Genomic DNA, 24,080 nt, shown 5'->3' with positions numbered 1-24,080 from the left:
CCTTTCAGAGAGTGTTTTTTGAATGGTATCCCCTGGTCTCTCTTGTTGGGACCTTGGTTATTTTATTTTCCTATTCATAGTGATATTTGGGACTCTCCACCTTGTGTACTCTGGCTTGTTTCTTGAGGTAGCCCTGGAAAAGAAAACAGACAGACAAACACACAGGGAGCAGGAGCACACAAACGCACAGGCTAATTCAACTAACATGCAAAATGAGAGGGAAAACGAAAAAGTTAAGAGAAAAGATGGAGGAGGGAAGGCGAATAATAGGGAGTATAAAATACATAAAAGGGTCAAAAAGGAGAAAAGAAAAGGAAAAAAGAAGAAAACCGATGGACAAAGAAATGTTTCAAGCACATAACCGGATTTTCCAGCTACAGTTAAATAGCGGTGTGTATGCAGTGCTGGTTGAAGAGCATAGAGAAGGAGAGAGAAGACCGGGTGGGATGAGGCCCAACTGGAAATAGAATGAACAGGCAGAAGGGATACGAAGCTTTTTCAAAGAGGTAAAGGGTAGAATATGTTTGGATAGGTGAGAGAACAATGCTGGTATTATCCAGAGAAACTATATAGTCTAATTACTCCTGAGAGAAAGAGATGAAAAGGTCGGGAGGTGTAGAATTTACATCTACAGAATGGACTAAATTTGATTGTTTAAGTACACCGGTGACCAAAGGTAATCAGGTCAGTGTTCTGTGGAAAAAAAGAAAAGAAAAAAAACCAAAACCAAAACCAAACCAAAACAAAAAGAAACAGAAACAACACACACAAAAAAAGGGGGAAAAGGGAGGAGGGCAGCTCTCAGCAGGGATGGGTGTGGTGTGATCCAATGAGTCAGGCGGGAGTTCTGCCTGGAAGTTGTAGGGAGGAGAGTGGTGGTGCTCCACCTCGCTTTTATAGGCGTGTAAACTTCCTGAGCCAGAGGCTCAGCCAAAGTTTGTGCGCTTTTCAACCCAGGCCAGTTCCAGCCTCCAAATCCTAGGCCAAGCACCCCGCTGAAATTGCCTCAGGCGATCCCCTGGCTTTCCCCTCAGGGCGATTCTAAACTTCCAGGCTGGCTCTGGGGGTGGAGCCAGAAGCCTCTGCTCCTTTCTCCTCCGAGTGGGGCTGGGGGGCCTGGGCGGGGCAGGGGGCTTTGTCTGACGATGCGCTGAGCCCACTGGAGTGAGGAGATCAAGTTCCCTCTGTGTCTCAATCACCCAAAACACGAACTCGAGGTCACATCTGCCAGTTTTTAGCGCTTTGCCTTCCCTCTAGAGTTCCAGCCAGCTAGGAGCACGGACGCGCCTCCTTGGGGGTCCAGGCCCGCCTCGAGGGTAATGGCTGCAGGCGCGCAACCTCTCCCAGCCAGCCAGGCGCCCGCACAAGGAAGCAAACCAAGAGCGAAGCCCCTCCGGGTCGACTTGGAGAGTGGAGGGGCCTGACGCGCAGGTATTTTGTGCGCAAAGATTTTCTACACCCCGAGCGGAGGTTTTTCTGTTTTGGACTCTCTTTTTCCCCTCTCACTCCCCACAGAGGGGGTGGCCCGTCTCTCCAGTCTCCAATCCAGGCCCGATTTTTACTTCCCCAGTTCGCACTCACGTTAGAAGGCTTTCTCAGTGGAATCTGCGTCCTTTCTCTCCCAATCTCTTGGGTGTGGTACGGTTTCCGATGGCCTCAGATCTTTTCCGTGTGATGCCTGGGCGTGAGTGCAGGTCCGGAGCCCCCTACTTCTCCGCCATCTTGCCCCTCCTCAGTTTCCTCTCTTATTAATGTCTTACATTATGTATGCTACATTTGTTATAAATAATGAATCAATATTGGTACATGATCATTAAGCAAAGCTTATAATTTATTAGATTTTGTATTGGGTTGGGCTGTTGTAATAAAACACCATAAGCTGGATGCCCTGTACAATAGGAACCAATTCCTACAGTTCCAGATCCTGGAAGTCTGAGATCAAGGTGCCAGGATATTGGGGTTGTGATGTTTTTTTACCACAATAGCAAAGTGAGTGGTTGTGTTGACTTTTGGTCTCCCTGCAATGAAACCAGGTGACATTGTATAAAAGTGAAAAAATGGTGAAAAGGAATGGGCACCAAGCTGAAAATGTGCCGGAGAATCGAGAAAAGATGAGGCTAGAGGTGAAGTTCGAAGCGAATGTGAGTGGGGTTCATGAAGCCATGGTAACATTCATGGAAATGCTGCAGGGGTATGGTTTTCAGAGTCTAGATATGCAGGCAGAGCAGCAGAGTGAAAGCAAGCTTACCACGTACCTCAGGATGGTGCGAGGAAGGGGGAGGGGGGTAGGGTGGATGAAAATGTTCCAGAAGAAGTGACACCAGAAAATATTCACAAATATGTTGTAAGGAGTTCACAGCATTGGAAGTGCAATAATGTTGGAAGTTGATCCCAATTGAGAAATAAGTGAGATAACAGAGAATTTGTTTTATTGTAAACTGTGCAGTTACAAGGAGGCAAGCACTCTGCAAATTTCTCTAGATCAGTCTTTTAAAAAAACCATTCCCTTTTCAAGTTTTCCTTTTTTAAATTAAAAAGTTTAAAATGTTATTTCTTTTATCTTTTTAAGAGACAGACAGCAAACCAAGGAGGGAAAGAGACAAATCCCAAGCAGCCTCTGTGCTCTTCAGGCAGAGCCCAATGAAGGGCTTGAAACCATGAATTGTGAGATCATGACCTGCGCCCAAGTCAGGAGGTGGACGCTTAAATGACTGAGCCACCAGGCACCCCACTTGGCCTTTCACCCTTTCTATTGTTTCAGATGACCGTTTACCAAATGAATCATAGTTTTACTGTCTTTTCATGTCCCTATACATCCATAAGTGTCAGTTGGAGGGTTTCCAATGTGTTGATCAAAGATTCTAAAATTCACAGAAAAAATGTGAACTTTTTGTTCTGCTTATTGAGATCACTTCCTATGGTTTCAGGTCCATCATCATTGTTTCGGTCCTGCACCACCGTGCAGAAGAGCACTGTCTCCATTTATCATGTTGGCCGATCTTAAGTTCTAGGGAAAGGTTCATTCGGATATGAGCTGTGGGGATTGTGTGAAATACAGGAATTGCTATTTTATGTGGGTGGTTAATGGAAGGTGTATTTAATAGACTGACATGTGAGAAGAGCTTGAAAGAGGGAGAGACTGAGGCATGCACATCTGTAGTGGGAAGAAGCAGAGGAGGGATACGGTTTGACTTCCACTTCCATTGGATCACTGTGGATGACACTGGAGAGCCTTTAGAGAGATAGCAATGGTCCAAGATGGGATATTCTTGGCTGGGACGGGGGAGCAGGACAGGAGTGAGCAGAGTGCAGGTTCTGGGTGGAGCTCACTGGTGTGAGGGAGGAAGCTTGCACTCGCACCTGAGAGCTTTTCAGGAATTTTTCAAGCTCGTTATATAACTGTTGGCAGCTTGAAATTGGCCACATTGGGTGTATCGGCACCACAGAAGTCGATAAGCATCACAAATAAGGCTTCTTTTTCTGTCCAAGCATAGAATGTGTAACACCATCTGGTTACTGGACATACATTATGAAAGCAGAATTAAATATAGGATATAAAGAAGGAAATCAAGGAAGGTTCCTGACTTCTGGACCTCCAGCACGTGTACGTGAGCAGAGGGCCAAAAAGGACGAAGGTGATAGTAGAGTTAGTGTTCCCATCACAGGGAGAGGAGGAAATCTTCTCTCTGGGTTTGAGGAGTAGGACAGATTGGCAAATGGGATGAGAATCCTTGCTTTTCCCTTGAAACCAGGAGGGGATTCATTTGTATTCAAGATGGATTGAAGTACCTTAGCAACGCTAGGGAGTCTGGGAGTTGGCAGGAATAACCCATGAGAGCATGGACTTGATTGTGTAGTTCATGACCACAGTCCCCAGGAAATGGATGAGAGATAAACTGGTGTCTGTACAAAGACTTGTTTCTCACATTCTGGTGAGATATCCATGTGTAAGTCTCCAAAGACATTCCCATGGGCCCTGCTCAGACCCAGGTATGAAGACCCGTTCAGGTAGGAATGAATATGGGGTCTAAAGAACGGTGAGAAGGAGCAGAAGGAACTGTGGCAGGTGGGTCTCTGGTGAAGAAGGCATTTGGGGCAGAGTTGTGGAAGCTTCTAGTTGTTTCTTGTCTTAGGCTGGGCCTCTCATGGAATGAAGGAGGCAGCAGAGACTGAGGGTGGCTTGTAGCAGGGGATGAAGGGAGGAGCTATGGACCCATGTTCACATTTCATGATCTTCTCACCATTCCAGAAATGTTCTTCACATGTCTCCTATGTCCTTGGTGCTATTTTCCTCCTGGGACACCTGTTGTGAGAGGACAGGCAGCCCCTGACATGGACTCTGCCTCCTCAGCCTTCCTCCCTAGGTCCCAATCCCCCTTCCAAACCCCTTCAATCTGTCCCCTAGAGGGTCAGAGCGGGAGCTGTCCTCTGAGCAGCCAGCAGGCACCTGTCAGCATTCTGCTAACTGTGGACTCCTTGTGCCCAAAGAATCTAGAGATGCTCTCCACGGGGTTTCCCACCCAGCTGTCACTCATTCAGCCCACTCCCTTCCCAGAAGTTGTAGGTCTCTGTGTACATCCTTTCAAAGTCCCTGACTCCATCCACCTCTTACAGAACCCAATAGTCTTCCTGGAAGTTGGGAACCTCCAAGAGGGATCCCTGAGGCTCCAGGGGACATAAAGGGAGGTGTGTCACCTGCTCTTAACCCCAGGTGGGCGCTGACCCTGTGTGACCTGTAGGCTGCCCCTCCCACTGAACTGGCTCCTTCTGGGATGGGCCTTGCCCTGCCCTCCTCGTCCATAACTCACAGTCAATCCCTTGCTTCTTGTGGACATAGATGGCAGAGACAGTGACGAGCAGCAGCAGCTTGGGGCCCAGGAAGAGAACCACCAGGAGTGGAGTGGACAGTTCTCGATCTGGAAATGAAGGGACAGGACAGAACATTAGAGAGAGATCCATGAGTCCACTCTGGAGGTCTAGGGCCTCCACTTACTCCATCTGAGGAGACCTGGACCCATCAGTGCTCTAAAGCTCATGAATCTCCCCTGTTTGGAGTCTCTAAGCAGATCTCAGGGTAAGAAGTACATCATCACCCTTATCCCTTCTCAGGCTACCATGTGTCCTTCTTGAGGGAAGGGGTGGAGACCTGAGCACTCAGTAACATGTATGTGAGCTTTATTGACTTGGTCTCCACACCCTATGGTGCAAGACTTCCATCCTCTTTCAGATGAGGGACCAGGCTCATAGTTTACAGAGGGCCACAAGGTGAATGGGGAATCCCTCATTGTTGTCCCTTAGGATGAATCTGAGACCATGTGTGTGGACCGGGGTAAGTCCATCCTCTCAGGGTCATAGGGGCGAATGTCAGTGTGGCCTCAAGTAGAGTGAGGACAGTGTCATGTGACATCGCACAGTGCATGAATCCCCTTCTTTGTTCTGCACGGGAGCCTCTACAACCCCAAGTTCTAATGCTGAGGGAGCCCTCAGGTTGGCCTGACCTCACAAGACCTGCTGGTCAGAGAATACCCTGGTTACGAACAGATATGGGGTCTAAATGTGGGAGGGGCTTCAAACACCATTCAGACCACCAGAATCCCAGTGCCAACATCAGGTACTCTCCTTCTGTTGCACATAGATCATTGGATCTGGAGGGACAGCTTCAGATTCTTTGCCTTTTTATAAGGACTGGATTTTGCTCTTAGATTTACATCAAGAAATTAAAATACGTTTTTGAAACACATGGAATAATCTTAGAGAAAGGAGCAAAGGCCCAACATTTTTACCCCTGGAATGTTGGAGCTCAGCAGCTCTCAGCTGGGCGGCCCTTTGGACTTTTTCTCAGTTGAAAGAGCTGCATTTCACATGTTTGCACCTACTTCTAAAGGGTGGTGTGCAGCAGAAGACTAGAAGAAGTTGTTATACAGAGGTTTGTCCCTCTGCGCTATTTAAAAAACTAAAAAATGACGTCCAGTTTGCCTGTTTTCTGTGCAAGTGTGACTTTTCTGTGTTGCATTGTGTTCAATATCTCCCTTTGCCACTGTTGCCTCCTTTCCTAACTCATACCTGTGAATCAGGCACCTCACCACAGTGAGCTTTCTCCCTGCTCATATGATTTAGAGCATGCTCCCCAATCCAGGTGACCTGTGAAGTTGGTCTGCGAGGGGTCTGGAAACCCAGTCTCATGTGCAGGTATAGACCTGGGTTTCAGTCCGCTGGCTGGCAAGCGGTCTCCTGCCTGGTGGGCAGAGGAACAGGGGAAGGTCCCAGCTTGCTATGGTCACTGCTAACACCTCCCAGCGGTGACCTGGGATGGAGTAAGCGGAGGATGGGAGTGCCTGGTAATCTGGATATCAGTTGGTCATTATAAGAACTATGGGGTGGACGACAGTTGCTGAGCATCATCCCTTCAGAGAAAGACTATGCAAAACTAAGACCTATTGATCTCTTGAAAGGTCTAGTGTGAAAGAGGACTTCTGGGCAACAGTGTGGACTCACATGTGTCAGATTTAGAGGGCAGGAAAAGCTGACGATGTATTTGCATCCAACAAAAGTATAAATGTATCAGTGCTACAAAGGATTGAACTCTCAGCTTTAGTGCACCTGTTCTGCCAGAATAGGGGTCAATGGGGAAACATAGGAGATACATATTGAGATGTGGGACAGGGACTTTGGGGACAAGGCATTCAAAGCCCTCGGGGTACTACTGAGTACACGGTCTGCTGAGGACAAGGTGGCTGCTTAGCTCTGAATACAGCTTCTGAATGCAGCGAAAAGCCAATAAAAGGAAAAGAAAGTCTATGGAAACCTGGCTCTCAGAAGTCCTTGAAGAGCAATCCCAAACTGCAAAATCTCTGGGAGACAAAAGAGAAAAATCACCAAATCCAAAAGCACAATCCCTTATGCCACTGCCGGTCCTCACCAGCCACAGGAAAGGGCAGGCAAAGAGGACAAGGGCAGCTAGCCATGTAGCCCGAGAGTTTTTTAGAATTCCAAGTGCCAATATGAAATCCAGCTTAAATGAGAATATATTATAAATGTGTCTTGCACATCAGGTCACAGATCATAGGAAATAGTTTCAAAGTATGCCTGACTTAAGATGGTTGGCCCAGATCTCCCAGAGCCCATGAGTATGTGGTCTCTTTCATAACAAGGTAGACTGTGTGGTAACTAGCTATGGTCTTGAGTGGGTCATTTTCTTGGGTGCTCAAAATGGAGCCAATGTAATCACAGAGACCTTTACAAGTGAAGGAGGGATGCAGGAGAGTGGGAGCAGGAGGCATATTGACCTCAGCAGAGGGTAGTCTGGAACAGGACCCTAGGAGTGGAACAGCAAGGACACAACTCTACCATAGTTCCCCCAGAGGGAATGCAGCCCTGCCAACTCATTGTAGACTTTCGGCCTCTAGAAATGAAAGAAAAAAATGTGTGTTGTTTTAAGCCACTACGTGTGTGCTAATTATCACAGCAGCAATAGGAACCTGATACAGGGAGGCAGGGGCATTTTAAAAAGACAGATGTGCATAAAGGAAGTCGGAATGATTTAAAATGCATAAGTTTGGGGGAAAGGAAAAAAGATGGAAGAGGTGCTGTTTCCAAGTTGAGTGGTGAACGGAAGAAGGAAAACCAGGACAGGCAAACTTAGCATCCTGAAAGAAGAACCTGAATGATCTGAGGACTCAGAACTCTCTCCTCCAAATGCCCAAACCAGCTATCCAACCTCAGTAACATAGCTGGTTATTCTAGACTGAGAAATCATATTTTTTTTAATTTTTATTTTTATTAAATTTCTTCTAATCTTTAATTTTTATTAAAATTTTTTTTTTTTTTTTTCTATTTTTTTTTTTTTTTTATTTTTGTTTTTAGTTCTTTGTTTTTCTTTTTAGTGTTTTTTTTTTTTTTGTTTTTTTGGTCTTTTTTGTTTTTTTTTCTTCTATCCTTTTTATCTTTATATTCATTTCCAGTCTTAGCACACTAGCAAGCTTGCTAGTTCAGGAACACTGGAAGCACCAGGAGTAACATCCCTAGTATGAGCTCCAGTGCAAGGCCAAAGACGAAAATCCTAGCCCAATCCAGTCCAGAAGAGGTGGTGTTGATGTGTCTCTTCCTGCTCTCCTGGTTCAGTACAAGACTGACTCCTGAAAATGACATGAGGTCCAAGAATAGGAGGACTCTGAAAGGTGGAAGTGGGAGGCAGGCAGGCTGGACGCCTGCAGTCTGGAAGAATACAGCACTAGATATTCTGGCTCCATGCTACTGAATCCTTGGACTCAGAAGGAGACCCAGGTGTGTCATTCACAGAAAGAAAGACTAGTATCAGTAATCCTAGCTCCCATTTCAAACAATGAGGAGGAGCAAAATAAACCCAAAGCAAGTAGAACAGGGGGAAAAGAAGAGTAGAGAAAACAATGAAGTTGAAAACAAACAATAGAGGAATTTAATAAAACAAAAGTGAGTTTGTAGAACAGATGAATAAAATTGAAAAAATTCTTGCACTTTTGACATTGAAAAAAATGAAGTATTTCTAATATCAAGAAAGACATAGGATATCACTACAGACCCTACAGATATCAAAAGGATACCAAGTTAGTATTATGAGAATTCTATTTGTAGAAATTGGACAACTCAGAGAAAATGGACCAGCTTCCTTAAAAGCAAGTCTGCTACTGGCATCCAACTTGAAGTGAATACTTTGAATGGCCCTAGCTATTCAGATTCTCTTCATATAAAAACAGAAAACTGTGTAGTTCCTTGTGTTTTCACAGAAAATGTCCTCCGAGCACTTAGAGATGAAATAAATCCAAGTTTGGTGCACAAAATAAAGTCTTAGAAGGCATTTTGGAAAATCTGAATATAGGTCCTATTTTAGCTGGTAGTAGGGAATTACTGTTAATTTTACAAAGTGTGTAATGGTATTGGTTTTGTAGAAAAACCAAAGTCATTAATCACATGACCACACAATTATGGACTGCATTTGCAACTGGATGTGCATCCATGACAAAGTCATTATTGGACACAATCATGCAATACCTCTAGTTTTAAGAGAAGTTGTTCTCCCCTTCCTAACTCTACTCTCCTAGTTGGCAGATTTTTGGACTCATTGACCTAGTGTTGACCCAGCAATGAGGACTAAGTCCTAGGGTATGTTGAAGCAAATGGGCCTTTGAAAGGTCTTCTGGAGCAAAGAGTCCTGGAAACATGGCTCAAACTCCTCCTGATGTTACATGAGAGAGAAATAAGATACTGTTTGGTCATAGAAAGGGGACCCCAAAGGTCCTTGGGAGAATGCCCAGCTGTTATACCTAACACATGTTTGTTCTACAGGCTGGTGGTCTCTGTCCTCAGGGAACAGGTATCCCTTGTCTAGTTTAGCCCATCAGCTGGACTAAGGGCAGGACATCTTCACCATCTGTCCCCCATTGCTCCCTGAGTCCCTTCTGTAAAATTACAAGCTCCCTGGGTGGTTGAAGCAGGAATATCAGAAATGACCTGGAGTTGGCATCAAATAAATGTGGAGCAGGGACAAAGGTGGCTTGTGCTATGAGCACCCAGGGTCTCCTGGGAGCCTGGTCCAGACTCAAAACTCCATCCTCAAGATTCCCTTCCAGAATTTGAGAGGTGCCGGGGGTGAGGATAGAAAAATGTAAGAGGGATAGATGTCAGGCCAAGGTGAGAAAGAACAGAGAAAGAACAGAGAAAGAACAGAGAAAGAACAGAGGAGGGGGTGGCTGGCCTGGCATGGTGTCGAAAGTCCTGTTAGGTGAAGGTGCAGTAGGCAGGAAGCTTGCAACAGGAGCATCTCCCTCCAGCTGTTCTTTCTTTCTTTCTCTAATGCATGTTTATTTCGAAATCTCTAAAAAACTATGTACCCCATGAGGTGGGTGGGTGCGGGAGGGGGCTGATGGGCATGGAGGAGGGCACTTGTGGGGATGAGCACTGGGTGTTGTATGGAAACCAACTTGACAATAAACTATTTAAAAAAAAAAAGCTATGTACCAAAATCTTACACTGGTGTGTGGACTACGGGGAGGGAAGCTCATATCAAAATTCTACTTTATAACTATAGACTTCTAGATTATTCTATAATAGGCATGGATTACTGCTTTTTTTCATGAAAAAAGAAAACAAAATTTGAAGCGCCAGAGCAGTTAGCATGTTAGCCTCACCGTGGGTTACAAATGTTTCCTGGTCCTTCTGCTGGGCAGAGACCACGAGGGTATGGTTTTTGGTGACCGCGGGCTGCCCGTCATGCTGCACCTGGCAGGTGAGAACCACATTTTCCGTGTGGGCGGATACGTTCACCAGGAGCCAGCTCGTCCAGTTAAAGGTCCCATCCTTGTTCTCTATGAGGTTCAAGGCCAAGGAGGCCGTTTCTGTTCGTGACACATTTCCATTCTCCAACCAGGTCAGCTGGAGGTGCTGGGGGTAGAACTTCTTTACTTGGCAAGTGACCTTCACCTGGTCCCCTGTCGCGAGTTGTTGCTGGGCAACCTCCACGGTGGGTGGAACTGAAACAGCACAGAGCAGAAGCTCTGACCTCATGAAACAGACACATCACTGGGGAGGGGCTTGAGATCTTAGTTCCCCCCACACAGCAAGGGAATCACCCAGAACAGTGCTAGGCATGCAGCAGGTGCTCAAACAGCGAGGGTAGTGTTTGCATGTGAATGAAATCCCTAAGCACACTGCTCAGTACTCAGTAGGTGCTCAAGGACTGGTAGCTCCCATTAGGGTAATAATGAAATCAAGATCCAGAGCCCCTGGCATGCAGTTGGAATAGAATAACTAGCAAAATACATGAAATCACCAAGCATATAGTGGTTAGATTACAGGAGGTGCTCCCAATAGCATGGCTATGGGAAGGTAATGAAACTACCTAGCACAGTTCTTGGCTTGTGGTAGGGGTTCACCTGGAATCTGCCATATAAAACAGTAGGAGTGACTGTGACTCTGGGTGCCCGGTGATGGGGAGGGTCTGTCAGGAGTCAGGATCCAGGGGGTGGAAGGCTGGGAGCACAGAGTGGGGGAGGGGCAGGCTGGGAGACTTGGGGGCCAGGCGTGGGCTTGGGCTGGGGGTGACGGGCAGATACCTCGCAGGGTGTCGGACAGGTTGGCCGTCCCACGAAGAGGAGGGCCCCCCTGCAGGGTGTCGTGGGCCACCTCACAGATGAGCTGGGAGCGGACGTCCCCCGGGGCCAGCACCAGCGTGGCGCTGCTGGAGACGCTGTAGGAAGCGCTGTCTCCCTCTGGGTCCACGGTGGTCCGGGAGGCTGGCAGCTCGTTCCCGTTTTTGAACCATTTCAGGGTGACGCTTCTGGGGGAGAAGCCGTGGGACTCGCAGGTGAAGCTCACTGGCTGCTGGGGCGCGACCCTGGCCGTGGGGCCCGACACCACGGGGGGAGAGGGTTTGGCTACGAGAGAAGCATTTATGACGAGTAAGCACGACCGTGGTCATCGTCCCCAACGACAGGTGTGTGACACTGTGCAGAATGTCACACGGATTCTTTTTCAGCCCTTCTGATAGTGCTGGGAGGGCGGGGTCAGAGATTGACCAGGAGTCGGGGGCAGGGCCCACGGGCAATTCCAGCCTGAGTTCCAGGTCCCCGTTGTCGTCCCTGCCAGGGGACTTCCCACCCATTGGGCACAGGAAGGACATTTCTGGTGGATGTCACTCTTGGTCTCCACCGTTCTGAGCTGCTTCCCTTAACTCCTTCCCGTCTTTGGAGAGCGTGTGCAGCAGTAGGTGCAGGGGTGGGGACATGGAGCTAGTGAGACCTGGACCCCCACGACAGCCGTCACCTGGTGCCCAGCCACCTGCAAGTGTGGGGTGACACAGCCCAGTCCCCCCTGTGAGATGGACAGCCAGCCTTTCTCCTTCCTGTGTGGGAGTGAGAGGCACGCAATGCAGACAGTTTTGCTTTGAATGTTAACACTGAAAATGCTTCTCAGAACCAAAATAAAGTCAGATCTATCTTCATCCTAAACTTAATTTTGCCTGAATTTCTCCTCAAGAATTTATGAATTTACTCAATTTTTCAAACTTTCCACAATATTCCATTGGTGTAATCTACGCTATTCCTGAGTCAGAGAGGGAGTGTGAGGGTTGTTCTAGTGAATCTGCGTTCTTCTCTTGGGTCAGGGTCGGGTTGAAAACCAAGATCACTGAGTGCTGAGGTATCAGTAGTGGTTAAGTTCTTCTGCTTCTTTTTTAAATATAGTTTATTGTCAAGTGGGTTTCCATATAACACAGTGCTCATCCCAGCAGGTGCCCTCCTCCATGCCCATCACCCATTTCCCCCTCTCCTCACCCCCATAAACCCTCAGTTTGTTCTCAGTATTTCAGAGTCTATTATGGTTTGACTCTGTCCCTCTCCTTAACTATTTTCTCCCTCCCCCTCCCCCTCCTCTATGGTCCTCTGTTAAGTTTCTCCTGTTCCACATATGAGTGAAAGCACATGGTGTCTGTCTTTCTCTGCCTGACTTATTTCACTTTGTATAATAGCCTCGACTTCCATCCATGTTGCTACACGTGGCCAGATTTCATTCTTTCTCATTGCCATGTAGTATTCCATTGTATAGATAAACCACATCTTTTTGATCCATTCATCAGTTGATGGACCCTTAGGCTCTTTCCATGTTTTGGCTGTTGTTGAGAGTGCTGCTATGAACATTGGGGTACATGTGCCCCTATGCATCAGCACTCCTGTATCCCTTGAGTAAATTCCTAGCAGTGCTATTGCTGGGTCATAGGGGAGTTCTAGTGTTAATTTTTTTAGGAACATCCACACTGTTTTCCAGAGGGGCTGCACTGGTGGTTAAGTTCTTAAGAGCAGGTGGAAGCGCTCCTGTGTCCTGGAAGCAAACACATCAGTGACTCGAATGGGAGAGCATTTCTCCCATCCAATGTGTCGTTATTTCCCAATACCTTCTATAACGGTCAGCAGAGGGCACACATTACAGTTATGTGTAATTGTGAATATATAACTTCCTTTTTAAAGCACATCAAACATACTGAGGAAATTGGAAGGAAGTGTCACTAGTGTAAGTCAAGTCGTACAAAGGTCAGCTGTCCAGACACCCCTAGTGGGACAAGGGATGTGATTAGTTGTGTCAAAAGTGTCCTGGGCCCCTGATGCGAGGCTGACCCATCCTACCTCTCAGCTCCTTCATCCCGCGCCTGCACTGTGCTGGAGGTGCTGCTGTGTCCCCAACATTCATGAGACACTGACCATGTGCCAAGCCCTGCTGCAAGCTCCTTTCATGCATTCACACACTCAGTCCCTGCAGCAGCTCTGTGGGTCGTGTGGTCACAGACAGACAAGGACACAGGGCCCAGTGTGGGATGACTCAGCAGAGGTCATAGAGTCAGGAAGGCAGAGTTGGTTGGGAGCCTAGTGGGTAGGATCAGCCACGCTCTCAGTTGCTGCATGTCGACACTCAAGAATCACCTACCCCCCACATCTGGGGCTTTCTGGACCATCTCTCCAAACCTCAGACCCCTGACCAGCAGCCCGATTATCTCCACGGCACAGATGGGACACAGAGGACCTCAGAGACACTGAGACTAGCCCAGGATCAGACAGGCTTGGGAGGGGCACTCAGGGCTCACTGAGGGTCTGTCCTCTCAGATGGCTCACTGTGTCCCCCTAATGTCCTGCCAAGGCTGGTGCGATGATCCCTGTGCTACAGGTGAGGAAACGGAACCCAGAAAAGGGAGCTTTGTCATAACCGGGAAGTAACATCTGGATTTGGGGCCACCTACTGTATGCCGGTATGCACAAGAGCCCCTCAATTCCTTCCTGCTCTCCTAAGAGGAGTCTGCGATTATGACCATTTTACAGGTGAGGAGGCTGAGTCTGAGAGAAACAAGGGGCTGCTCCTCTCCCCCAACTGCATCCCAGGGGGACTTATGGTGGCCTCCAGCCTTCTCGTCACAACAGAACAAGTGCTCCATCTTCTGGAGCCAACAGTGACTGCCACCATCCTTTCCCTCTGGGACTCTCCACTGCAGGCAGTTCTGGGAAGGGTCCCTGCAGGTGCCCAGGGCTGCGGACCCTGTAGCAAAAGAGGTAATGGATGGAATCTGGAGAGCTGAGTCTAGAAAATGAACTCTTGTTCACGGAGCTCTCTGTCACTTTCTGTCTGCAGAGCCTCGAATGGGGTTCCTGGGTGGTGTTTCTGGGATTGTGAGGACCCCTTTGCTCTCCACAGGCCCCCGCCACTCTCCCCAGGCTGCTCACCAAGGAGCAACATCCCACAACAGGGAAAGACTCCAGATGTTCTTCCGTATGTGTAGCCGTGTCCTAGAAGAACAGGCTCACACTTCTTGAGACGTTTCGTGTCTGTCTGATCCGGGGTGTAATGCTAGCCCCACCTCCTCCAAGGACTCGTTTTTGTTAACACTTACTACTGAAGAAAAGAACATAGCAAGGTTTTCAAGGAGAGACTTGGGGCTCTCTCCACTATGACCAGCACAGTGACGGCACAGAGCAGGGCTGTGAGTCAGGCTGCTTGGGTTTCAATCTTGGCACCTCTGCCCGCTGAGGTCAGGTGCCCTGGCCTTAGTGTCCCCACCTGTAAAAGTGGCAGAAGTGGCCCCTCCCCACTGGTGATTTGAGAAAATGCCATGATGAAGACACAGCGTGTGGCCTGAGGCCCTCCCTGGTTCCTCTGTCTCCATCCGTTATCTTCCAGGGCATCATCTGGGTGGGCAGACGATACAGATCTGCCTGGCGGTGGAGCCTCATACAGCTGTGGTGACCAGGCAAGGGACATACCACTGGGACCTTCTGTAATACCCGCATAATCAGGATCAAGCCACCTTTCCTCCCTACGTCTGAGGGTATGAGGAGACTCAGTTGCTACTGTGAGAGTCAGTCCCTGAATCACAGGAACATTTTCTTTCCAGACACACAGGAAGTGACCAACATCTGGCATCTCTTCTACCAGGGGCGGCAGAGTAACCGGGGCTTCTGTGTCTCTTTTCCCTGTGATATCCTGGCTGTTTATAAGGAAATTCATCTCCCTCTCCCTGCGCTGGGTGCACTTGTCCTCACAGGAGGGAGGGGAACGTAAGCTTCATGAGTGAGGAGGCCTTGCCTATTTTGTTTCCTGCTTCTCCCACAGCACCCAGAGCAGAGTCTGCACACAGCAGATGCTTAGTAAGTGCTGAGTAGAGAGAACACTGGCCACATCGATGTAGGTGCTATCTGGAGACAGGGGTGAGGTGAGTCTTTGTGACTGAGCAGGTCACTCAGACCTTCTGTCCCTCATTCTGGAACCAGAGGGCTGGTAGGAATGGAAAAATGAAGAGCTTGGAGCCTGCTGACTGAGGGTCCAGATTTTTCCAGTGTTTACCAGCTGAGGGGCCTTNTCCCTCTCCCTGCGCTGGGTGCACTTGTCCTCACAGGAGGGAGGGGAACGTAAGCTTCATGAGTGAGGAGGCCTTGCCTATTTTGTTTCCTGCTTCTCCCACAGCACCCAGAGCAGAGTCTGCACACAGCAGATGCTTAGTAAGTGCTGAGTAGAGAGAACACTGGCCACATCGATGTAGGTGCTATCTGGAGACAGGGGTGAGGTGAGTCTTTGTGACTGAGCAGGTCACTCAGACCTTCTGTCCCTCATTCTGGAACCAGAGGGCTGGTAGGAATGGAAAAATGAAGAGCTTGGAGCCTGCTGACTGAGGGTCCAGATTTTTCCAGTGTTTACCAGCTGAGGGGCCTTGAGCAAACAGCACAGCCTCCCCAGGCCTCAACTTTCCTGATCCATGGAAGGGGTTGATTAAGGAGCACCTATAACAGCAGTTGATCCTTATCTGTTGCTCAGACAGTAGAAGGCATCCTTACTGACTTGTTGTCACAACCAGGGGATGAAGGAGGCCCACACCACACTCACCACTCACGGTGACCTGGGTGCCGGGTCCAGACTTAAACTCCACATCAGGGGTCCCTTTCTGGAACTTCACACAGTAGTAGGTTCCCGTGTCTGCTGGGGTGATGTTGCTGATGCGGATGGAAAAGTCCGTGTTGTTTCTCCTTGTGGCGTCTGCAACATTTATTACTCGAGACGGTGGGTGGTATCCTCTTTGGAAACTGAAGATTAACTCCCGGTCTGGCCCCGTCCCCCTGAACCACTCCACCTTCCCGATGGGGTGCAGGGAGGTCACACTGCAGCGCAGAGTGGCCGTCTCTCCGGCTGCCACAGACACCGACCTCTCAGGCTGGATCACCTGCAGCTCCGCTTCACCTGCCACACCTGGAGGGAACACAAAGCAGGTGTTTCTCATCCTGTGTGATCCTGTCTTCTCACATGTTTATCCACAACAGCTTTCACTGACCGAGTGCACACCGTGAGTGAGCCTGAGCTCAGCACGCTGCATGTATACGGCAGGTAACCCACACGATGAGCCTGGAACACGGGACCCTATTACAGCTGAGGACACTAAACCACAGAGAGATCAAGTGAAATGGCACCCGGCAGGAGGGAGTGCCTCAGCCCTCTCTGAAAGCCCCGTGCTTCCCCAAATGACTCTGCATGTCTACCGTCTGGCCCCTTCTGGTGTTACACTTTCTGAACCCCTGCATCAGTAGGACCATGAGACTTCTTTAGACCATTGTGTGTGAGTTACAGTGATGGATTAGTTTTCTGGGCTGTGCATTTAACTTCCAGAACCCTCTATGGATCGACTTCCCTTCTCCACAAGCACATGCACATGCTGGGGTTTGTTCCATCAGCTTGGATAACTGAGTGGCAGTGATGGGCAGAGCTTTCAACACGCAAAAAACATGTACTTGAATGAGAAGTAAAACATTCTTTCCAAAATCTGTTGGGTTTATTTCTCACATCATAATCAGTTTAGTTTCTGAATGCTATTGCAACACATTATTTAAAACCTTAATGGCTTAAGGTGTGTGTGCATGCGTGTGTGTGTGTGTGTGTGTGTACTACATCTGAAACAGAGCACCATTGTGACGGGGCGGGGGGCAAAAGAGAGAGGGAAACAAACCGTAAGAGACTCTTAATGATAGAGAACAAACTGAGGTGTGATGTACGGAGGTGGGTGATGGATGGACTAAATGGGGTGAGTACAAAGGAGAGCACTTGTTCTGATGAGCACTGGGTGTCATATGTCAGTGATGAATCACTAAATTCGACTCTTGAAACCAATATTACACTATGTACTAACTCTCTTGAATTTAAATAAAAATTAAAAGCTCTTAATGTCAAAACCTACAGAAATTTATTTTCTTAAAATTCTTGAGGTCAGAATTTCAAAATTGTGTGGCTGGGTAAAAATCAAGGGTGAGCTGAGCTTCGTTTCTTCTGGAGTTATGGTCTTCATCTTTCCAAATTCTAGGAGCAGCCCATAATCCTTTTCCCTTCTTCCAGTCACTCCAAACTCTTGCCTCTCTTGTCACCTGTCCTTCTTTAACTTTGACTCTCCTACCTCATTCTTAGAAGGATTCTTGTGAATACATTTGGGCCACTTTGATAATCTAGGATATAATCTCCCCATTTAATAGTCTTCAGTTGGGGCGCCTGGGTTGCTCAGTCGGTTAAGTGCCTGGCTTCAGCTCAGGCCATGATCTCACAGTTCGTGGGTTCGAGCCCTGCATTGGGCTCTGTGATGATAGCTCAGAGCCTGGAGCCTGTTTCAGATTCTCTGTCTCCCTCTCTCTCTGACCCTCCCCTGCTCTCGCTATCTCTCCCTCAGAAATAAATAAAACATTAAAAAAATAGTCTTCAGTTTATAACTTCTGCAAAATCTCTTTTGCCATATAAGACAAAATTATTCACAGGTCCTGGGTGTTATACCATGGACTTCTTGGGGGGGGGCATTGTTCTCTCTACCACATATGTATCCCCAGACTTCTATCCAAAAGCAGTTACTGTAAAAAAAAACCTGTTGTGTGAGTCATCATTACACAGGCTGAGAAGTAGGCAACTTACTGGAACCTGGAAGAAAGTCTTTTCAGGCAGTGAAATGGTGATATCGTTTGTGAAATAAAATGAGAAATCCAAACAGAACCAGAAACTAATTTGACAATAAACTATTTATAATTAAAAAAAAAAAAAAAACAGAACCGGGAATCGAGCATTTTCAAACATATAGAAATAAAACAACTCATTCTTTTTTTTTTTTTTTTTACAAATAGTTTTTTGTCAAATTAGTTTCTACATAACACTCAGTGCTCATCCCCAAAGTGCCCTCCTCCATGCCCATCCCCCCTTCCCCCCACATCCATCAGTCCTCAGTTTTTGTCAGCATTCAAGAGTCTCTCATGGTTTGCCTCTCTCCCTTTCCCCCACCATTTCCGCCCTTCTTCTCCCCCTTGTTCCTCCGTCAAGTTCCTCCTAATCCTCCTATACGTGCAAACATATGATATTTGTCCTTCTCTGCCTGACTTATTTCGCTCAGCATAACACCCTCAAGGTCCATCCATGTTGCTACACATGGCCAGATTTCATTGTTTCTCATTGCCATGTAGTATTCCATGGTATAGATAAACCACATCTTCTTGATCCATTCATCTGTTGATGGACACTTAGGCTCTTTCCATGTTTTAGCTATTGTGGAGAGTGCTGCTATGAACATTGGGGTACATGTGCTCCTATGCCTCAGCATTTCTGTATCCCTTGGGTAAATTCCTAGCAGTGCTATTGCTGGGTCATAAGGGAGTTCTATTGTTAGTTTCCTGAGGAACCTCCACACTGTTTTCCAGAGGGGCTGTACCAGTTTACATTCCCACCAACAGTGCAGGAGGGTGCCCGTTTCTCCACATCCTCGCCAGCATCTAGAGTTCTCTGATTTGCTCATTTTAGCCACTCTGACTGGCGTGAGGTGGTATCTCAGTGTGGTTTTGATTTGTATTTCCCTGATGAGGAGGGATGCTGAGCATCGTTTCATGTGTCTGTTGGCCATCTGGATGTCCTCTTTGGAGAAGTGTCTGTTCATGTCTTCTGCCCATTTCTTCACTGGGTTGTTTGTTTTTCGGGCGTGTAGTTTGGTGAGTTCCTTATAGATTCTGGATATTAACCCTTTATCTGATATGTCATTTGCAACTATCTTTTCCCATTCCGTTGGTTGCCTATTAATTTTCTGGGTTGTTTCCTTGGCTGTGCAGAAGCTTTTAATCTTGATGAGGTCCCAACAGTTTATTTTTGCTCTTGATTCCCTTGCTTTTGGGGATGTGTCAAGTAAGAAGTTGCTGCGGTGGAGGTCAAGGAGGTTGTTTCCTGCTTTCTCCTCTAGGGTGTTGATAGTTTCCTGTCTCACGTTCAGGTCCTTTATCCATTTTGAGTTGATTTTTGTGCATGGTGTGAGAAAATGATCTAGTTTCATTCTTCTGCATGTTGCTGTCCAGTTCTCCCAACACCATCTGTTAAAAAGGCTGTCTTTTTTCCATTGGATATTCTTTCCTGCTTTGTCAAAGATCAGTTGGCTGTATACTTTTGGGTCCACTTCTGAGTTCTCAATTCTGTTCCATTGGTCTATGTGTCTGTTTTTGTGCCAATACCATACTGTCTTGAGGATGACAGCTTTGTAGTAGAGGCTGAAGTCTGGGATGGTGATACCTCCCGTTTTGGTTTTATTTTTCAGTATTACTTTGGCTATTCGGGGTCTTTTGTGGTTCCATACAAATTTTTGGATAGTTTGTTCTAGTTTTGAGAAGTATGCTGGTGCAATTTTGATTGGAATTGCATTGAATGTGTAGAGTGCTTTAGGTAGTAATGACATCTTAACTATATTTATTCTTCCTATCCATGAGCATGGAATGTTTTTCCATTTCTTTGTGTCTTCTTCAATTTCCTTCATAAGTTTTCTATAGTTTTCATCATACAGATCTCTTGTATCCTTGGTTAGGTTTATTCCGAGGTATTTTATGGTTTTTTGTGCAATTGTGAATGGGATCAGTTTCTTGATTTCTCTTTCTGTTGCTTCATTATTGGTGTATAAAAATGCAACCGATTTCTGTACGTTGATTTTGTACCCTGCAACTTGGCTGAATTCTTGGATCAGTTCTAGTAGGCTTCTGGTGGAGTCTGTCGGGTTTTCTATGTAGAGTATCATGTCATCTGCGAAGAGTGAAAGTTTGACTTCCTCTTTGCCAATTCTGATGCCTTTGATTTCCTTTTGTTGTCTGATGGCTGATGCTAGGACTTCCAGCACTATGTTAAACAACAGTGGTGAGAGTGGACATCCCTGTCGTGTTCCTGATCTCAGGGGGAAAGCTCTCAGTTTTTCCCCGTTGAGGATGATGTTAGCTGAAGGCTTCTCATAGATGGCTTTGATGATGTTTAAGTAGGTTCCTTCTATCCCAACTTTCTCGAGAGTCTTTATTAAGAAGGGATGCTGTATTTTGTCAAATGCTTTTTCTGCATCTATTGACAGGATCATATGGTTTTTATCTTTTCTTTTATTGATATGATGGATCACATTGATTGATTTGCGAATGTTGAACCAGCCCTGTAACCCAGGAATGAATCCCACTTGATCTTGGTGGATGATTCTTTTGATATGCTGCTGGATTCGATTTGCAAGGATCTTGTTGAGAATTTTTGCATCCGTATTCATCAAGGATATTGGCCTATAGTTCTCTTTTTTTGTTGGATCTCTGTCTGGCTTGGGAATCAGAGTGATGCTGGCTTCATAAAATGAGTCCGGGAGTTTTCCTTCGACTTCTATTTTTTGGAATAGCTTGAGAAGAATTGGGATTAATTCTGTTTTAAATGTCTGGTAGAATTCCCCAGGGAAACCATCAGGTCCAGGGCTCTTATTTGTTGGGAGATTTTTGATCACTGATTCGATTTCTTCACTCGTTATGGGTCTGTTCAGGTTTTCTATTTCTTCCCGTGTGAATTTTGGTAGTGAGTGTGTGTTTAGGAATTTGTCCATTTCTTCTAAGTTGTCCAATTTGTTGGCATATAATTTTTCATAGTATTCCCTGATAATTGCTTGTATTTCTGAGGGGTTGGTTGTAATAAGTCCATTTTCATTCATAATTTTGTCTATTTGGGTGCTCTCTCTTTTCTTTTTGATAAGCCTGGCTAGAGGTTTGTCAATTTTGTTTACTTTTTCAAAAAACCAACTCTTGGTTTCATTGATCTGTTCAATTGTTTCTTTGGTCTCTATGTTGTTTATTTCTGCTCTAATTTTTACTATTTCTCTTCTTCTACTGGGTTTAGGGCGTTCTTGTTGCTCTGCCTCTAGCTCCTTTAGGTGAGCTGTTAGATTTTGGACTTGTGCTTTTTCTAATCTCTTGAAATAGGCCTGGAGAGCAATGTACTTTCCTCTTAGGACTGCCTTGGCCGCATCCCATAGATTTTGAATTGTTGTGTTTTCATTTTCATTTGTTTCCATATATTTTTTAATTTCCTCTCTAATTGCCTGATTGGCCCATTCATTCTTTAGAAGGGTGTTCTTTAACCTCCATGTTTTTGGCGGTTTTCCAGACTTCTTCCTGTAATTGATTTCAAGTTTCAAAGCATTGTGATCTGACAGTGTGCATGGTATGATCTCTATTCTTTTATATTTATTGAGGGCTGCTTTATGTCCCAGTATGTGATCTATCTTGGAGAATGTGCCATGCGCACTTGAGAAGAAAGTAAATTCCCTGGCCTCAGGATGTAAAGTTCTAAATATATCCGTCAGATCCATCTGGTCCAATGTGTCTTTCAAGTCCATTATTTCTTTAGTGATTTTCTGTCTGGTTGACCTATCCATTGCTGTAAGCGGAGTATTAAAGTCCCCTGCTATTAGCACATTCTTATCTATAAGCTTGTTTCTGTTTGTGATTAATTGTTTTAGATATTTAGGTGCTCCCATATTCGGTGCGTAGACATTTATGATTGTTAGTTCTTCCTGATGGATGGACCCTGTAATTATTATGTAGTGCCCTTCTTCATCTCTTGTGATTGTCTTTAATTTAAAGTCCAGTTTGTCTGATATAAGTATCGCTACTCCGGCTTTCTTTTGATTTCCTGTAGCATGATATATATTTCTCCATCCCCTTACTTTTAATCTGAAGGTATCTTCCCGTCTAAAATGAGTTTCTTGTAGACAGCATATTGATGGATTTTGTTTTTTAATCCATTCTGCTACCCTATGTCTTTTGATTGGAGCATTCAGCCCATTTACATTCAGTGTTATTATTGAAATATGTGGGTTTAGAGTCTTTGTATCTTTTGTAGGGTTCATGTTTGTGGTGGTGTCTCTGGTATCTTTGTTCCTTGCAACCTTTCCTTCAGAGCATCCCCCTCAGGATTTCTTGTAGGGCTGGCTTCGTGGTGACAAATTCTTTCAATTTCTGTTTATTTGGAAAGGTTTTTATCTCTCCTTCTATTTTGAATGACAGGCTTGCTGGATAGAGGATTCTTGGCTGCATATTTTTACTGTTCATCACATTGAAGATTTCCTGCCATTCCTTTCTAGCCTGCCAAGTTTCAGTAGATAGGTCTGTCACCACTCTGATAGCTTTCCCTTTGTATGTTAGGGCCCTTTTCTCCCTAGCTGCTTTCAAAATTCTCTCTTTGTCCTTGTATTTGGCCATTTTCACGATGATATGTCGTGCAGAAGATCGATTCAAGTTACGTCTGAGGGGAGTCCTCTGAGCCTCTTGTACTTCCACATTTACTTCTAAAACAACTCATTCTAAACAAGTCAAAAGCTAAGCAAAAAAGAATTACAATGGAATTTAGAGAACACTTTGAGATGAACGAAAATAGAAACACAACTTGCCAAAACCTACAATCTGCAGTGAAAGAAGCTCTAGAGGTAAGGTTATGGCTGTAATGCCTACATTTAAAGAGAGGAAAGATCACAAATCGATTAATAACTATACACTTTGAGAAATCAGAAAAAGAAGAGGAAAAATAAACCAGAAACTAGCAGAATAAGGGCTAGTATCTCTGTACTATATATAAAAAACTGTGAAAGAAAAACAACAGAGGGAAACTTTTTTGCACTGTTGGTGGGGATGCAAACTAGTGTGGCCACCTTAGAAAACAGTATGGCGGTACCTAAAATAAAATTAAACATAGCACTACCCGTATGGCCCGGCAATTGCACCTACTAGGTATGTATACAAAGGATACAAGAATGTTAATTTGAAGATGCATATGAACCCCATTGTTTATAGCAGCACTTCAACAATAGCCAAGTTATGGAAAAAGCCAAAATATCCATCAGCTGATGAATGGATAAAGAAGGTGTGGTGTATACAATGTATATATACTATATACATATAATATACTAACCTACATACTGTATACTGTATATAGCATATAATATACATCCTATCTACTGTAATATAATGTATATGAATACTATCCAGTGATGAAAAAGAATGAAATCTTGCCATTTGAAATGACATGGATGGAACTAGAGTATTATGCCATGTGAAATAAGTCAGTCAGAGGAACACAGATACCAAATGAATTCACTCATAGGTGGAATTCGAGAAATTCAACAGATGAACATAGAGGGAGGGAAGAAAAATAAGATAAAAAGAGAGAGAGAGAGAGAGAGGCAGACCATAAGAGACTCTTAAACACAGAAAACAACCTGAAGGTTGCTGGAGGGCAGATAAGTGGCAGGGGGAATGGGTTGAATGTGTGATTGGCATTAAGGAGTTCACTTTTCAGGATGAGCTCTGGGTATCATATGTAAGAGCTGAATCACTGGATTTTACTCTTGAAGCCAAGACTAAACTGGGTGTTAACTAACTCGAGTTTACATAAAATCTTAGAGGAAAAATAAAGTCAATATCAAAAGTCAAAAATCAAGTGCGTTTATTTTATTTTATTTTTAAAATTTTTAGTGTTTATTTATTTTGAGACAGATTGAGACAGAACATGAGTGGGTGGGGGAGGCAAGATGGCGGAAAAGTAGGGAGCTCCGTACATTTCACTTGCCCCCATATCTCACACAGAGAAGGCCTGAAGCCATAGGAACCCTTACAGAATCCAGGAGTTTGGGAGGAAAAGGAGACAGAGTCCACTGAGAAAACCTTACAGCGTGAGTGTGAACTGGGGAAGATAAAATCAGGCTGGGACTGGAGACACAAGGCGGGGGGGGGGGGGGA

At 45.7% G+C, this 24,080-nt stretch overlaps 1 protein-coding gene across 1 annotated transcript in view; it reads right to left on the bottom strand.

Moving 5' to 3' along the window:
* Positions 1–3,453: 3,453 nt before the first annotated feature.
* Positions 3,454–24,080, bottom strand: part of LOC120235393 (signal-regulatory protein beta-1-like) — a 30,162-nt gene continuing 9,535 nt past the window's right edge. The window contains exons 2-6 of the mRNA XM_039237705.1: positions 15,892–16,251; positions 11,088–11,408; positions 10,164–10,505; positions 4,809–4,916; positions 3,454–4,303 (exon numbers count right to left, since the gene is read on the bottom strand). Coding sequence (XP_039093636.1) covers positions 4,284–4,303; positions 4,809–4,916; positions 10,164–10,505; positions 11,088–11,408; positions 15,892–16,251 — 1,151 coding nt within the window. The 3' untranslated portion in view covers positions 3,454–4,283. The remainder of the gene's footprint in view (positions 4,304–4,808; positions 4,917–10,163; positions 10,506–11,087; positions 11,409–15,891; positions 16,252–24,080) is intronic.

This window comes from Hyaena hyaena, unplaced genomic scaffold (assembly GCF_003009895.1).
Source record: "Hyaena hyaena isolate Hyena2069 unplaced genomic scaffold, ASM300989v1 scaffold_131, whole genome shotgun sequence".
NCBI classification, from domain to species: Eukaryota; Metazoa; Chordata; class Mammalia; order Carnivora; family Hyaenidae; genus Hyaena; species Hyaena hyaena.
The sequence above is the reverse complement of the archived record's forward strand: the minus strand, read 5'-3'. Positions and strand labels throughout refer to the sequence as shown.